The 18,139-nt window shown below is 39.8% G+C and overlaps 1 protein-coding gene across 13 annotated transcripts in view; it reads left to right on the top strand.

Annotated features, from left to right (window-relative positions):
• The window catches only part of ppp1r12a (protein phosphatase 1, regulatory subunit 12A), a 191,594-nt gene extending 176,666 nt beyond the window's left edge, over positions 1–14,928 (top strand). For 10 of the 13 annotated variants that reach the window (XM_087996979.1, XM_087996986.1, XM_087996983.1 and 7 more), the window contains 2 exons: positions 5,785–5,960; positions 12,770–14,928. In XM_087996979.1, the coding sequence (XP_087853105.1) occupies positions 5,785–5,919 (135 nt within the window). In that variant the 3' untranslated portion in view covers positions 5,920–5,960; positions 12,770–14,928. The remainder of the gene's footprint in view (positions 1–5,784; positions 5,961–12,769) is intronic. The other 3 variants (XM_087996978.1, XM_087996987.1, XM_087996984.1) reach the window with 1 other exon arrangement.
• Positions 14,929–18,139: the final 3,211 nt, after the last annotated feature.

The following is an 18,139-nucleotide window of genomic DNA, read 5'->3' as shown; positions in this document are numbered from 1 at the left end:
GCAGATGTTGAAACTGTACTGAAACCACAAATGCTGGAGATTGCAGTGGGTCAAACAGCATCCATGGAGAGAGAGAGCAAGCTAACATTTCAACTCTCAGTAACTCTTCATCTGAGGAAGAGTCATTTAGACTGAACATTAGCTTGCACTTTCTCCATGGATTCTGCCTGACCTGCTGCGACCTCCAGCATTTATGGTTTTCAGTACAAGAGGATGTAGACTAGCTGGTCAGATGGGCTGATCACTGGTGATTCATAGAATCCTTAGAGTGCAGAAAGAGGTTATTTGACCCATTGAATTAACACCAACGTCCTAAAAGCATTCCATCTAGATCCAGGCCCCAACTATCCCCATAACCCTGCATTTCCCAGAGCTAACCCACTTAGCCTGCACATCCCTGAACGTGGGACCATTTTTATTATGGCCAATACAACTAACCTCATCTTTGGACTGTGGTAGGAAGCGAGAGCACCGAGCAGGAATCCATGCAGATACAGGGAGAACGTTCAAACTCCATACCAAAGCCTGGAATCAAACCTGGATTCCTGGTGCTGTGAGGCAGCAGTGCATATGACTGAGCCACTGTTGCTCAGATCATTCAATCTAGATAAGTTTGAGGTGATGCACATGGGCAGAAGAAACAAGGGAAAGGGAATGCATGGTATACGGTAAGACCCTGATCAGAGGGAGCTTAATGTACGCACCCACTGATTCCTCAAGGTAGTGGGACAGTTAGACCAAGTAATGAAGAAGACATGAAATATTTGGCTTTATTAGCTGAAGTGTAGCGATCGAGGGGTCAGGTTATGCTGGCACTGTATGAAAAGTCAGGTCATTGCTGGAGTATTGTGTGCAGTTCTAGAATGAGTAGAGTGGCAAATGTATGCGACCGCACCACCTGTAGGTTCTCTTCCAAACCACTCGCCATCCTGTTTTGGAACAATATTGCTGTGCATAGGATCAACATTCCTTCTGTAATAGCACTGTTGTTGAACATGCTATATGGACTGTGGTGGTTCAAGAAGGCAGCTCACCACCACCACCACAGACTATCAAGGATGAGCAATGCTGCCCTTGGCAGCGATGTCTGTCATGTGAACCAATAAAATGTCATGTCTCTGGATTGTATTTCCTTGTCCTTCAAAATCCTGAAAATCCATGGTGCATTTCAGAGCTACTAGCTTATATTGTGTGGTTAAGGTCATTCTTGCCTCATTGCCCAGTATAAGGTTCTAGCTTAATGAGGTTGGGGCGAAAATGGGTCATGAGATTTAAAGATCACTGTCTTATTTATGTAGAGGTCGGAAATATTTGTAGTCATTGATCCACCAGAGACTGATTTACTTACTTCACGCTGATTAATGGAGCAAGTATTTTTTTGCTCCTTGCTATGTGCATTTTCTATTCTGGATTTTTTTTCGTTCACAGGATATGAGCATCACTGGCTAGGTCAGCATTGATTGCCCAGAGGGCAGTTCAGAGTGAACCACAATGCTGTGGGTCTGGATACTTTTCCTAAAGCGTAAAAGTGTACCAGATGGATTTTTCTGACAATCAACGTGGATTCATGGTCATTATTAGACTCTTAATTCCAGGTTCTTTTATTGAATTCAAATTCCACTGTCTGCCTTGGTGGTTTTGAACCTGGGTCCCCAGAGCATTATCAGAGTCTCTGGATTAACAGTCCAGCGATAGTGTCATGAGGCCACTGCCTCCCCCGTTTTTCCAGTGTGCTGGTCATTATGGCACAGAAGAAGAGCAGTTGGGTGCCTGGCAGCTCTCCACAAAGCAATCCAGAGAGTTCCACTTCCCACTGTATGCCATAGCCCTGCTAATATCTATCCTATCCAAAATATTGAAATCTCTGCTTTCATCGTTCTTGCAGGCAGCAAATTCCAGCTGCCTTATGTTTCCTTTGTATCTCTTGCTCATAGCCTTCTATTTGTATCCCCATGCTCTTAAAATGTTAGCTAATAGGGACAGCTTTTCTTTGATCCACTTCATCTGCATCTATGTTGTAGATAGGTCAACATCCATCTATCTCATCAATCTTGAGTACAAATGTCCTCTTAATTTGCTTTGCTCCAGGGAAACTATCCTTTTTTTGGTGCCTAAAATTCCCTAACCCTGGAACCATTCTAGTTCATCTTCTCTGTGTCCTCTCAATGTCCTTCATGTCCTTCCTGAACTGTCACAACCACACTGATCATTATGCTGTGAATGTGGCTTAATCAGAGCTGTTTTTAAAAGGCTCAATGTCACTTTCCTAGTGTGCCTCTTATTTACGAAGGCCATGATCCAATTTACTTTGCTAAGTATTCCCTCAATAAATCCAACTGCCCCCACTGATGTTCTGGACTCTTATATTATGAAAGAATAAACAAGTAATCTAAATAAATTTGTAGTCATCCTCTTGGATTGCCTTTTATATTGCCTTTCCTGATCTCTCTTGCCAATCTTGTTGTGTGCTCCTATTTAAAGTTCCATCGCCACTAGTCTGCCATTCTGTTAGCACATCTTTATCCTATTGCATTCAGTTGATATCATCGTCAGTACAGGTGTTTGCCTGCAAATTCAATATTGTGAGCAAATTTTGAACTTTATTCCTCAGGCTACCCTTAATTCTGGATTTGATATTTTGCTTTTTTTGGAGGCTACACATTTCTAGCAGAAGACTCACAACCTAAAGCTGTTTACATGTAGGATCAAAGCCATTTTCAGGCCATACTTAGAGCGACCAAGTTGCGCTCTGCTTTCTGTGGTTTTTCTTTGCATATTCAGGCAGGAATGATGCCCTTGAGACTGCTTGCCACAGCCCTATTTAATGGTTCGCTGGTGAAAACAAGAGATTGCTTTGCTTTGCTTTTCTTCCTCCTTCCATTCAACAAAAAAGTCCAGTTTGACTTTTCCTTTTATTAGAACTGCTTTTGTCAAGACTGTTGGGTTCTTCCTGGTGTCGATATGATCCGGACAGAAGTTAACTATTCAAGCAGTTGAACTAGCTCTGCTACTTGGTATTGCCTCTTCAGTAGCTGTTTGATATGTGTTTTTCTGTCTTTAATATCTAAATAAATAAATATTTTGCAATTATGTCTACAGTTCTGGATTCCCTGTTAAAGAATAGTTGCAGCACGTTTTACCAGTTCCAAGCTCTAGAATTTCACTCATGGCAGTCTTTTACTCATTGCTGTATTATTCAGTTTTTCACATTTGTGATTTTACGTAGGCATAGAGATGTACAGCACAGAAACAGACCCTCCAGTCCAACCTGTCCATGCCAACCAGAAATCCTAACCCAATCTAGTCCCATTTTCTAGCACTTGGCCCATATCCCTCCAAACCTTTCCGATTCATTTTCCCATCCAGATACCTTTTGAACTGCACCATGAAGACATATAGGTGCTTGATTCAGGAGGAAGTACTTGTTTCAGGAGATCATTCATCTCAAGTGGTACAGTTTTATCTGATGTTTTGACAATTGAGAGATTTATTCTTTGTGGAATGGAATCCAAGAAGATGACTAAAGATTTATTTGGATTACTTGTTTATGATGTCACAAGCATTTCAAGATCAGTGCAGTGATGTGTCATATTGTTCTAGAGTTTAAATTTGTCTTCAATTTTTATTTCCAGTTGTTTCAGTACGGCAGGTAGTGGGCACCATTGCTTAGAGCTTCAATGGATCAATCATCCCAATGTCCAGAGATAATCTAAGAGATGAAAGGCTTGTTCTGTGAATGGAGATTGAGCAGATTACTCAGTACAGTTTTGAAGAAGAAGAAGAAAATCTAGTTGAGGTACATAAGATGCTAAAAAGGATTGGTGAAGTTGGAGAGTGCATGTTTGCCCTTGAGGAAATATAGAACAAGAGGTTGTACTTTTACGCTAAGGAGTGGGCAGTTCAAAACAGCGATCAGCATAAGTAACTGCTCACTGAGGGGCATTCATCTGTGGAGCAGCCGGAGTCCCCCACACCACCCCATCCACCAGTATCCAGTGAATGCTGGAACATTGAGCAAATCTAAGAGGGAAGAGATTTTTAATTATTAATGGCTTCAAGGATTGTGGAGAGCGGGGAGGAAAGTACAGTTAAGACTAAGATGGGGTCAGCTGTGATCATGTTGAATGTGTGAAGTCCTGGTATTTTACTGTGTGAATTACCTTCTGATCTTTTCAAAACATGTCCATTATTGCTAATATTTGTCTGGCATGTAAGCTTGTTCCTCCAGTGGCTCCAACGATCCTAAGTTCATTATTTTCTCCTGCATCTTTGCTGTCTTACTATCCTATATTTTTTCTACCAAACATTGTCAACACAGGACAGTAGTGGGTTTAAGCAGAAGGTCTATAACTGTCAAGGGCTCCTGTCCGAAACGTCGACTCTCCTGTTCCTCCGATGCTGCATAACCTGCTGTGCTTTTCCAGCACCGCACGCTCTCGGCTATAGCTATCAGATGTTGATAGATTGTCTGTAAAAGCGTTAATTCATGTGGTTCCTGGAAACTTGGTTCACTGTGGTCACAAACCGCCCAAATAATGACTCTGGCTCTGCTTATGCATATTCTTATTTTCTAAGTGGTTGTAATGAGTTGCATATCTTGTTCTGATGGTGTAAATCATTTCACTTGCTGTTGGGAATCACCATTGGCACTTGTTCAACTTTCTTACCTGGCTGTTAAAACTGGATGTGCAAAGAAGTGTTGGGATATGCATCAATGGTGTGTTTTGTTTTCTTGTGATCTTACTCAATTCCAGAGAGCACAGAATGTTTGTTTGGATTGATGTTGAACAATTTCCTAAAATGCCTCATGGGATTAAACAGTGATCCGGTCAGCTGCAATCTCATTGAATGACAGAGCAAATTTGATGGGCTGAATAGCTGCCTCCTGTTCCTATGTCTTATGAGGCTATTGTTAAGTAAAATGTAACTTTTGAGCTGTAAGGAAATTATTTGGACAGATAACCAAAAATAGTTTAAAGGTGGTTTAAAAAGGAGTGTAGGATGGCAAAAAGTTTAGGGAGAGTGTTCTATAATTTCAACCCTTGGAACCTGAACGCATGGTCAGTGGTGGCATGGTGAAGTTGGAATTGCTTGAGAAGCCGATTCTGAGAAGTGCGGAAGTCTGGTTGATGTAGGGCTGCAAGAAGTTACAGAGAAAGGGGAAGCAAGGCCATTGGTGGATTTGAAATTATTTAAAGGATGTTTAAATTCAAAGGATTGATTTCAGACCACAATTACTCCCTGAAACTGTGTGTGTATATTCTTGTGTTTACACGTAGTGATGATTTGGGTTGCCTTTTGTTTTCGCAGGCTTTTCTCTCATTCTCTTGTATTTTCCACCTTCGGCTCCAACTGCTGAACAGTAACCTCTTATGCTGCACGTGTGGTTTGATGCCTTCTCATAATTGCATCCTAAAAGAATTGGTCCTGTGTCTTGGCACGCAGACAACATTTTGTCACTTGCATTAAAGTGACCTTGTCTGAACTGAAATTTCCAAAACTAGAAATGCATGGAGACATTGTGCTATGTGTATGGGAATTTATGTTGTATTAAAACTTACCATGAGTAATTGTTTGAAAATTTTAAATCTTCAAAGTTGAGCTGCCTGATGCTGTCCAGTACCCTCAGGGGAATACCCCATCCCACCCCTTGCAGGTCTCTATCTTTGTGTCAAGTGAAAATAGGCACTGATTATTATTTTATTAACGTTTTTCTTCTTTATGCCTGCTTTTCATTCTGCTTTCCAATTCTGTTTCTTCTCCTTGTGTTTTGATCCCCTGCAGAACCTGCGTCAAGTAAAAGAGTTTCAGACTCTGAGGCAGTTAAATGAGCGGCTGTTGGCTGAGAATAGGGCTCTGACCAGAGTGGTTACCAAGCTTTCTGAGTCTTGTAGGCTGTTCCAAGCTGCGGACTCGTAGCTCCTTCCCTTTTCTTCATTACTGCTTCCCTTCGCAGCCAGGCAGGTGTTAAACTTCAGTTAACTTTCTAGTCCCACTTGTTTGCAATCGTTCTGAGCAAGGACTGCTTCTGTTGGCTGCAGTGCTTCATCTAAATCTGTAGAATGCAAATGCCTTGCTGCTTTTGGGCAACTCTGTGACGTGTATATATTTGTGCTGCTGCTTATCTGGTTTGCCTTGTATCCCACTGTTTCCTTTTTCAGTTTCTTAAGACCTGCACTATTTGACTTAAGTATGTGGTTGAACGTTGTGTACAATCTCCATAGTACATGAAACTGCTGGGGTTGTGATGAACGAGAATCAAATTGTGACTTATGTGACTGTATTCACCTTTAGGTTAACACGAAAGTAACAGTTTGTCTGTGCTCTTGGTCCAGTGCATTCCTAGTTTGGTGGGGATCTCTTATGCTTGAAGTGAAGATAAAGCTTCACATAAAGTGATATCTCTTGTCAAATTTGAAGAGGAAGTCCAACTGAGCAGAACTTTTTTTTCATAAAGCACCTTTCAAGATCTCAGGGCATCTGTAAGTGCTGAGGTGCTTCTGAAATTTAGTTCCTGCGATGATGTAGAAAATGCAGCAGCCGGTTTTCATGCAGCAACATCTGAGGAGCAGAAAGGGGCAACGTTTTATTTCCTTTTTGGTGATGGTTGCGGAATAAATAGCAAAAGTCCTTGAATTCTCCAGTCATCTTTGAAATAGTACCATAAGATAAGAGGGAGGTGCAGGCCTCTGCACTCAGTCTCAATGGAAAGATGGCACATCTCACCGTATATTATTCCCTCAAGACTGCACTGAACTAACACATTAGGTTATGAGTCCAAATCCCCAGATTGGCTCTTGAGTGGGAGCTTCTGATTGTGATTTGAATGCTAAGCTATAGCTGACATCCGGAAATGTACTCTGTACCTAGGCCATTTTATAGGTGTGACAAGATGGATAGCTGTTTAGTAAGATTTGAGCTATATTTCCTGTCACTGTGAAGTAAGATGCTTTAAAGTTGTGTCCATATACTTGCACATGGTCAAATATTAAATTCATAGGTTTAGTATTTTGAAAGAGGTCACGTTTGGAAATGAATGAGGGTTGATGTCATCAAGATGGTGGTGGAGTACGATTTCTGTGCCAGGGCTCACCTGCTCCAACCACTTTTTTCTTTTCCTCTTTACACTTCCCTGTACTGCCATCGGCGATGGCGAGGAAACCCAGTGTGGACTCGAGTGGCCCCAGTTTGGACCTTATGGCAGCAGAGAGTGGAACCCTACTTATTATTCCAGGGTGAGCACAGGACATGGAATCTGAGTTAGTGGAGGCAATATCATGGTGGAAAATGGCACCTGAGGATCAGCACCTTGGAGATTGGTTGGGTCCTGCAGTGGCAATGCAGTGGTAGAGGGGCTTGTGGTGATGTTGGCAAGGTGGGCCCAGTGACGAGACACGATTCTGATGTTAGTGGGTCTGGCATAGGCGGTGGCCATGCAGCTTTGAAGGAGAATCGCCAACGGCAAAAGCTAGTGCCTGAAGAATGACGACTTCACCATTGGTTGGGCCTTGTGTCGACTGCTGCAAGGTGGTGGTGGAGGAGGAATCGTAATGCAAGCATCGTCAATGATGAGCTGGCTCAAGACTATTGGACTCTTTTAGCGATATCTTTGTATTTTTTTCTTATTCTTAAAACTATTCAAAATGGCACCGGATTGTGGCGACAGTGGAAAGATTTTTCACTATTGTTTTGCTCACTGTTAAATTCATGTGACAGTAAAATCATTTATTCATTACGTAGTTTGTGCTGAAGATTGTGGAGTGATGGATGTAAAATTTCTGAAGTATCTGCATACATGAATAGTTTGAGCATGTTGGGTGTTAGGTGTATGGCATCACCTGTATCTGCATAGCAATGTGATTTATAAAAGGGCGGTTTTTAAAATTAGCCCTTTTGCATACATTTAAATATATGAAATTACGACAACAGACTAGGCTGCCCAACCATAGTTAGCTTTTGTCCACCACAAAGGCATTCATATTAGTTCCATTTGTCTGCATATTCCCTTATCTCTCTCCTGTGGACATCTTTGTATCTGTTGGCATGTAATCTCTGCTCTGATTATAAACTCTTGCAATCACTATCCTTGAGAGTTGCATTTTTCCAATATCTTGAAAGCTGTAGCAGTGTAATTCCAGTTTCCTTGACTCTAAATCCCACGTAATTGTTTTTACAATATACAGTCAATAATCTTTTGAAAGGTAAATATTGTTGTTTGTAATGACCGTCAGCTTTGCTTGCTGATTTAAAACCCAGTAATAAGTTGGAAAATTGGGATTTCTTTTCACATTTGTGCCTGAAGTAATTGCAGGTGATGGACTTAACAGGATCATGTCTGTAAATTTTGATTTTAAAGTTGAGAAAATATTTGTCTAGTTGAACATAGGGTTGTAACAATTTACGTGACATTAAAAGTTTGCTTATTTACTCAGCTTTATGCTCAATGGTAGGGAGCGCTTAGTTGGTATAATGTGATGTTATCAGTTGTAACCCAGCTGCAACTGAAACCATCAAATCCTGGTTGGTGCCCAGCTCAGGATGGTGTAGATGAGTGGACCACCTTTCAGATAAGTTACTGAAACTCTTGATATTTATTCTGAGACTTTTGGTACAGTCACACGAAAAGTTTAAACAAATTACTTGCATTGTTGTGTTAGACAGTATCCCTTATTTTTTCCTTATGCATGTTATTTTTAAACCATTATTTCCATTTTCCTGAACAGTCACTGATTAAGAGTGCCATATGCACAGGATGTGCTATATGAGACAATGCTGCCAACCGCCATGTTGACAGTCCCTAACTGTGTCAATTGTTGAATATGTGTTACAAAACAGATTTAGTGCACTCCTTTGGCTGCACCCCTCTGACACATGAAATGCCACTGGGCCATTGCATTTGAGATCTAACTAATTCCCAAAGGAGAAATTCCACTTGGAGGTGTTTAAGAGAGGAAACAACAACCTTGCATTTATCTTTCACCTGTCCTGGCCAAGGAAAACAGGGCATCATAGAGTTGGAATGGTGCAGTGGGAGACCTTAGTACCCATCATGTCTGCACCCAGCTCTTTGTGAGCATTTTAAGCTTGTGCCAATCTCTTGACTTTTCTTGATAACCCTGCATATTGTTTTCATTGAAATAATCATACAATGCCATCTCAAATTTTTGAACTGAATTGCCTCCAACACGCTTCCAGTGAGAGACCCAAATCACTTGCTATGTGATAAGTTTTTTTCTCATTTTTCATTTGCTGCTTTTGCAAAACAGTTAAACTGTGCTGACTGGTTGGTTCTCCTTTTTATAAATAGCAGTTTCTCCCTAATTGTCTGCGCTACTTATGGATTTGGAAAATGTCTCTCTCGTTCGTGAGTTTGGAGAAGATTTGTACCTCAGGCTGAGGATCTGGATGTAAATTTGCTCTCTGAGCTGGAATGTTCCAACAGGAACTCTATCAACAAATACACCAATGTGGATCCCGTCTATCAATCTCAGAGAGAGAGAGAACAGGAAATGATGACAGCAGCACAGGAAATGACATCACCCCCATGGGAACCTAAATGCATAAATTAGAAAGCAGGCTGTCACACCAGTGATTCACCGGAGGCTCAATCATGTTACCTGGTATGGTGATGAAATGTCTGAAAATGCACTTTCCAGCTCGGCGAGCAAATTTACATCCATATGTTTCTAGTCTTCAGTTGACCATTTTCTGTTCAAGGAAAGCAGTTCCGCCTTCTCCAGTTTTTGCTCATAACTGAGGTTATCCTGAAACCATCTTGACAACCTCTTCTGTATTCTCTCCAATATATTCACCTTGTTCCTCTAAATGTTGATGCACAGAACTGCACTCAATACTTGAGTGAAGGGCTAACCAGTGTTCAGAGTAAGTTCACAGTACCCTTCCTGTTCTTTATGCCTCTATTACTGATGTGTCAATTAATGAAGCCTTAAAGAATCAGTGCTTGGCAATAGGTGAAGGCCTTCTGACCCTTCCAGCTTCATATGGTTGGTAAGATGATGCTGTCTGGTTGTGATCTCAAACCTTCTCTCAAATAACTCTTTACACCCTTGGCTATGAAAAATCGTTCTAACACAGCCTTAAATTCAGTAACCCAAACTTTCTGGTTCTGGGTAGAGAATTCAACAGAAAAACCAAAAGTTACTTTTGTTTTCTTAGTGTTCTGAGCGAGACCTGTTATTTTAAAACTATAACCCCTAATTTCTCAACTCCTCCACGAAAGGAAGCAACTTCCAAGTAACGACACTATTAAGTTTCCTGAGGATCTTGTATATTTCATTAATTTCTCTTCTTGTGAATTTCAGTGGTTATAAGCTTAACCCATTCAGCTTTTCTAGATAAAATAATCCCTTTGCCCCTTCTGAGTGAAGTTTCTTAGAACCTGTTCTCTCATTACTGTATTTTTTCTCAAGTGGGATCAAAACTGTACACAGTCTCACGAAAGTCCTACACAGCTGCAGTATATCATCTTTATCTTTATATTCCATTTCCCACGCTATGACGCCCCAACCTATCAGTTGCTATCCTAGCCATTCACTGTACCTACATAGTATATGTTCGTGATTTGTGTACCTGGGTGTCCAGATCCCCTGTACTGTGAAGTTCAGTCATCTCTCTCTGTTTAATAGTACACAGTTGTTCAATTGTTCCTGCCAATGTGAACAATCACCCACAAACTTCACTCAATCAACAAATGTTTTGTCCACTCACTACTACTATCTGTATCCCTGTGTAACCCAATGTCTCCTATTGACAAGTTGCTTTCTTCTGTACCTTGGCGTCATAAACCAATTTTGCTGTCATACATTTGGTTCCTTCATCCAAGTCATTGACTGAATTGAATTGAGTAGGACCTACTTCACCAAGGGTTGAGAATTTATGGGATTCCCGACCCAGTGAATTGGTTGAGATTTCCTCAGTAAATGCTTTCGAAGCTAAGATTTTTTTGAACAGTAAAGGAATTAAGGATTATGGTGAGAGGGCAGGTAAGTGAAACTGAGTCCATGAAAAGATCAGCCATAATCTTATTGAATGGTGGAGCAGGCTCAAAGGGCCAGACCACCTACTCCTCAGAGTTCTTATGATAGATTTCACATTCATTTTTAAGTTGAGCAGTGAGGGTTTGAAATTTATATTTTAAATCTAAATAAAGGTAATTATAAAGGGTATGAATGCAGTCCAAGTAAACTGGGAAACAGTGTGAGAGATGTAGCGAAGGAGATACTTAAAGATTTATCAGAATGAACAAGAGCTATTTCTTAAGAAGAATTCATCATCTGTGGCTACATGTAGTTTAGGGTTGTATTAAGTTGAAAGGAGCACTAAAAGTCTTGCAAAGATTTAGTGGTAAATCAGACGGGAATGCTTTTAAGAACAAAAGAATTATGGTAGAGAAATAAGAATGAAGGAAAGCTAGAAATGCAAGAACAGATATGAAAAGAATGATCTGTATTTAAAAAGAAAAAGTAAGTATTAGTCTTTGAGAGAGAGAGAGAGCGAGAGAGAGTCTGGGGAAATAAAGATAGAGGGACAATTAATCGATTTAAAGTCCGTCAGGTTCACCCGTGTTGAAAGAAGTCATTGCAGAGCCAGGCGGTGTACTGGTTTTTATTTGCCTAAATTACTAAGTCTGGAAGGGTCACAATGGATTGGAAAAAGAGCGAATGTAAAACATTTGTACGAGAAAGGAAGTTGGCAAAGCAGGAAGATATAGGCCAAATAGCCTAGCATCTATCACAAGGAAATGCCGAGAGTCCATTATTAAGGAAATTGCAGGATACTTCGAAAATCATATAATCAGGCAGAGTCAACATGACTTTGTAAAAGGAAATCCTGTCCAAGTAATTGATTTAGCAATGAAGGACAAAATTCCATTTGCCGCATTAATGACCTGGGCATCATGTGATGTTGTTACCTAGAGGCTCCTTTACTCAGGAATTTGTTTGCCTATTCATAGCTGTAGAATAGCCAGCTCCCTGCTTAGCATCAGAATTCAAGAAATTACCCCAAATACATGCTATTAGCTCTCTTCTTCAGTGTACAATTTGCCAAATAGAAAGTTGCTGATGATTATTGCCAAATGTTTTTTAGACATCACTGTTATTTCTTCCTTTGTGATGTTCTATCATGTAACCACTGTTAAGGGGCTGCTGAAGTTGTCTCACAAGTGACCTTTTCTATCCAAATGGATTCTATATCTCGAGTTCAAGTTATCTTTCAGCACTGTACTAATATTATCCTCAGAGCTACCCCATCGTGAGTTATGTTTGCAGTGCAATTGTGATTTTTGTATAGGCAGCGCTGCAGCCAACTTGTGTAGAACAAGCTCCCAGGAACTGTCATGTAATAGTGATTTTTCTTGTGTTTAAAGAATAATATTGGCCAAGACATTAGGAAACCTTTTCCTGTTGTCCTTCGAATATACCCAGAGGATTTGTACATCCATCTGAAAGGCAGAAGGCTTTTCCATTTAGCCAATTATCTCACCCACCAGATTGTTTTAATATACGCTGTCTATTTAAGGTGCTTGAATATGGCTTCAAGAAATAACAAAGATTGAAAGCTGCAAGACTGCAGTAATCCTTTGCAAGTGCACATATGTAGTTGTAATGCTCTGCTGTTAAAAATTGTTCATGTTCCCATGTTACAGATTCTCTAGAAGTTCTGTTTAGAACCTTTGCTATCAACATTGTGTGCAGAGTGAAGGTTTGCTTTTAACAGTGGCTTAATATAATCTTTATTTCCACTACAGATGCTACCAGATTTGAAAGCAGACAACCAGAGGCTGAAAGATGAAAATGGGGCCTTGATCAGAGTCATCAGCAAACTTTCCAAGTAAACAGGATTCTGCTTGCTGTTGATGCCATTTCGTGAAAACTGATCCACTCTGAATTCAATCACACACATTTCAGCAAAGTGATCAAAAAGAGATGGAAGTGACCAACCAGGCTCCCACCTTGAAGAGCATCATCTTGTATGAACCTGTTCAATGTCTTTACATATGGATATATATATATATATATATATATATATATATATAAAAAAAAGATGTTTGTGTGTGTGTATGTATATATATATATAACCATTTTAACAGATGCTAAAACTGCTGAAGTGGATGACTGAAAATCTTGTTTACAGTTTTGAGGAAAGTGTTTAAAGGCAGAAGCGCCTTGATATTAAACCAATAAGCCTTACTTGTATATAAAACACTTGCATCAACAAACTGCTTTCATTGTGCAATGAAGACAGTTAAGAATACAACTAAATGTTACTGTGCCACAGAATTATTTTCCTTTCTCACATGCTTAAAAAATGTTTAATATGTGCTTAACCACCTATGTGCCAGTTCAATTTGGGACAGCATTCACAACCATCCCGTTTTGGAAAAGATTCAACTAAGGCCAAGCAAGGAGGTAACTGCGAATTCTAATTTGTCCCCCCCCCAATGATGATCAGTACGGTTGGTGAAACATTTGCTTTCACTGTTTGTGCAATATGCATTTCTTGATAAGATGCTTTAACAAATCCGTTGAAGTAGATTTATTTTACAAAATGTTTTCTTGACTTAAGTCTGTCACAATTTTTAAGCCTGTAGTGCAAGATCTTAAAGAATCTGTAACCTTCACATTCATTTTAGCAGGTTCTGTGTATGTATATTTTATGTTCATACGATATATATATATATACACAATTACTGTTTTAAGTTTCAATGCACCATGTAGGCATGATGGTTACACAGATTATTCAAAGATGTCTTTTAAATGAGGTTTTATGGCTTAAAAAGTACAAATATACATGAAATGATCTTTTTTGGAAAAGCGCGGTGTCTTGAATGGTAAGCGGTTCAATTAATTTGGGATTAGTGTTCACAGATGTAAAAATGTGCATCCAAGGTTAATGAGAGGTTTCTCACTATATTGCATCTGTGAGTCACGTCTTGGCCATTTTATTCCCTGCCAAAGTAATATCATTCAAATGGCTGTTTGTTCGGGGAAGCTATATTAATGGTCTTCACATGGGGCAGATGGGAAGGTTTGCGGCAAGTTGGGAAAGCATGTTCATGTTGTCCCCAGAGATTGAAATGCACTTCTTATATTGTGGTGGTTTTTTAAAAGAACAATTGCAGTGAACACACTTACCATTAGACCCATATTGTGCATCACCCCTAGTTTATTTTGAATATATATTTAAATGTCAATACAACTTCTTACGGCACACAACGTATGTCAAATAAAACCACTGAAGAGTTCCAACGTGCAGAGTCATTGTACATTAAGCTTGCAGTAGCTGTTGTATTATCCTTAAATATATTGTATTAAATGTGAATTTATACCTCTTCATACATAAACATGATTCTTGTGTTACATTGCTTATTGTAGTCTTCTAGTAATTGGGGCGCAATGCCTCTTTGGGGCATGACATTTTCTGTTCATTGGTTTTCTGCAGGTGTGAATTCATACTCTTACTACTAATCTCAGGAGATTGATTTTATAAAGGTACCAAGAAAACTAGATTTTCACATTCAAATGGTATTTGGACTAAGTGATTGTTGGGTCGATATTGCTGGTGATGTGTGACATCTTACTGTGGTTTAACATTGACAGAGACAGTGACGACAAAGTTTGAGCATTAGTTCACCACAGTGCTCTGAGTGTTTGACTGACTGGCAAGCAGATTATGGAATGTGTTGAGTGCATGTGCAAAATTACCGTAGATGTTTCTAATATTTTAGTGTTTTATATTTAGGTTATTTATTCTTTATATTGGATTCCATGATGTAGCCGGTGTGCTGTTTCAGTTTTATTGGTAGTATTGAGCAGACAGTGCATCTGCAGAAACTGATTACAAAAGCTTCCAATTATTTTCTGAAAATTGTATTTTGACATATACAAATAAAAATTAAAACATTGACTTAGTCCCATATTTATTTGTCCACAAGCTGAATATTAAAATGCACAGTGTACTTTCAATTTTGACATTATTCCCACATCCTTCAGTGTTCAAGAATGTATCTTGATTGTGAAGCAGGCCTGCCAGCAAAAGTTGTCTCAGGTAAGATTTTGTGAATGCGAATATCAGGTGATGTAGAAAACGTCAATGATTCTGCTTTTCTCTTAGAATGTCTGATCCAAAGGGAGTTGAAGCAGCAAATCTTTGGATTTATGACTTTTTCGTAAATCTGAAGAATCTAAGAAATGGGCTGAGCAGTAGACCCAAGTTCCTTCAAATTATTTTCTCTGTTGCGTGGATCTCGAAGGTTCGTGGGTGGCAGCAGCTTTTGAAACTGGAAGGTCGTGCTCAGAATTTGCATCGGTAATACGGATTTGGGGGGCTGTGCCGAATCCTGGGCAGTATAGAAGGAATGTATGAGTGGATCATCGGCACCTTCAAGCTGCTTTGACTATTCAATATGATCGTGGTTGATCTTCTGCCTCACTCTTCTCCTGCCTGTTACCCATTCTTTAAATCTATCTCACCTTTCAATGTACTAAACATGTTAAATTTGTTAATTGCTAAGGTTCATAATCTTATGGGAGATGGGATTTCTTCTTGTCTTGGTCCTAAATAATCGACTGAGTGTTGCTCCTACTTTCAAAATTCCCCAACCAAGAGCATGTGTCTGTCTTTTTCAGAGCCTTGTGTTTGTGAGATAATCTCTTGTACTTGTAAAGTCTGGGGAGTGAAGGCCCAATTTGCTCTGATAGTAGGATAAAGACTGTAGATGTGGGAAATGCTTGGCAGGTTGAGCAGCATCTATGTAAAGAAGCTCAAAGATTCAGGTCAATGATGTTTCCTCTTGCTGGTTCTGACAGCCATTCAATTTAACATCGAGTTAGTAATTTACCAAAGAGGCTGCGTCACTAAAAGACCTCCCCACATCTTGATGTTCATTCATTCAAGTGAATCAAACTAAAGTAAGAAACCAGTTAGTTCTAAAGTGTTCAGGGATACACTGAGGTTGTCAAAGGTTGTACAGAAACGTAAGCTTCAACTTTCTCTGTTAAGAATGTAACAGGATTGAAAGCGGGCCATTTGGCTTTTTGTCGTTGCTTGACCATTGAACGAAGTTGTGGCCAACTCTGCCTTAACCCTCATGCATATCTTTCAGTCGTCAAAGAAACTGTTGATTGTTGAATGGTTTAAATAATCTAGTATCCACAACTCTGTTAAGGTACACAATTTCAAATATTTGCAGTCCTGTGAAGAAATGTCTGCTCATGTAAGGCCTAAATGACTGTGTCTTTATCCTGAGACTGACAATGTTTGAAATTCTGTGGCCAGAGGTAAAAATGTTCTCTCCCTATACCTGATTGTGCCCCTCAATTGTTTTTGTTGTATCATGTCTCATTCATCTAAACACACAGTATATGGCATGTCTATGTTATCTTTCCTGAAAGAATGGTCACCTCTTGCATCTTTCTCTTTCCCTGTTTTGCCTTCTCTGTTCTCTCTTGTTGCCCCCTTCCATTTCCTCTCCTCATGCTGCCTCACGATCCTGTCTGACCTCCTTCCACCATGCTCAACTTTCCTTCTATGGGCTGTAAAAATATGCAGTCAAGATTGGAGTCAAGAAGGATTGAATTAAGATATAGACAAGTTGTAATGTCATTGAACTTGAGAATAGATTCATGGGCTGATTGGTCTATTCACCAATGTGAAATGTCTGAACTTGACACTTGATTTTCTTTTCTCATGAAGCGCTAAGTGGACACTGCCAGATTTTTCCCGTCATTTCTTGGCTCCAAGTGGATCTGGAGCACATCTGCAACATAAACCCTAAATCCTGGCCTCCATCTCTTGGACCACTGCTCAGTTACTCCCTGTTTGAATCCAGACAATCTTTGCAACTTAGAAATTTTGATTGAGATCAATAAATTGTAAATGTTAAGCTCCAGGTCAATAACAGTTTGTGTCATCTTTAGCAATTATTTAAACAAAAAGACAGGGATTATTGTTGAGACAGTGATACTGCAGAAGGACTTCAGGTTGGGAGAGTGGACAAAGATGTAGCAGATGGATTATAGTGTGGGGAAGTGAGAGCAGTTGGGCAGAAAGACTAGAGGCGTAGACTATTTTGCAAAAGCAGATAGGCATCAGAAATCTGAAGCACTTGAGCATCGTGGCTCAGGATTCTAATGAGGTTACCATGCAGGCTCAGTTGGCAATTAGGAAGGCAAATGTAAGAGGCTGTATAAGCCTCTGATCAGACCGCACTTGGTATATTATGATCAGTTTTGGGCCCCATATCTAAGGAAGAATGTTCTAGCCTTGGAGGGCATCCAGAGGATGCTTATGAGACTGATCCTGGGAGTGAAGGGCATGACATAGTGAAGAGAAGTTGAGGATTCTTGGTCTGTACTCAATAGAGTTTTGAAGGATAACAGAAATCTTACTGAAACTTAGTGAATACTGAGAGGCCTAGATAGCGTGAATGTGGAGAAGATATTTCCAGCAGGTGAGGCTGTGGACCTGAGGGCACAGCCTGAGGTTAGGGGAGTCAGTGGGAGGTGGATCTGTGGAACTCATTGCAGTACAAGACTGGAGACCAGGTCATTGTATTTAAGACAGAGGGGTTCTTGATTGGTAAGGGGATTGAATCAAGTGTTACAGGGAGAGGGCAGGAGAAGTGGGGTTGAGAAAGGGATCGAATGGCAGAGCAGACACAGTGGGCTAAATTGCCTAATTCTGCTATATCTTACGGTCTTATGGTTCTTGCATTGAGCCTAAATGTAACAACCTGAGATGCAATATTAAAACTAAAAAGAAATTGGATTTTTTGTGTATTTCTATTAAACTTCAGTTTATAAATAGGAGAAGATTACAGTAGGTTGGAAGAACATCCTTTCTGGTTCTTTGATGCTAGCAATTGGACCACCAAAACTCAACTGCCAAATCTGTTTTGTTTTCACCCCAAGATTAATTAAAATTAACATTCAAGTCTATCTTCCATTCTGTTCTGAAATTTCTACAGAACTGCATATCAGCATGTCACCCAAATGAAACTTCCTAAATTTATCCAGCAGCTTTTCTTTAGTTACTTTAAATGGCAACAATAAAAATGATGATCACGTTGCATCCACAAAAATCAAGGCTAAAACCATTTTACATATTTTTTTTTCCC

Source organism: Chiloscyllium plagiosum, unplaced genomic scaffold, assembly GCF_037043375.1.
Source record: "Chiloscyllium plagiosum isolate Xiang-an unplaced genomic scaffold, Cpla_swu_hap1 HiC_scaffold_19, whole genome shotgun sequence".
Lineage (NCBI taxonomy): Eukaryota > Metazoa > Chordata > Chondrichthyes > Orectolobiformes > Hemiscylliidae > Chiloscyllium > Chiloscyllium plagiosum.
Note: the sequence above shows the minus strand (reverse complement) of the source record. Positions and strands in the feature narration are given on the sequence as shown.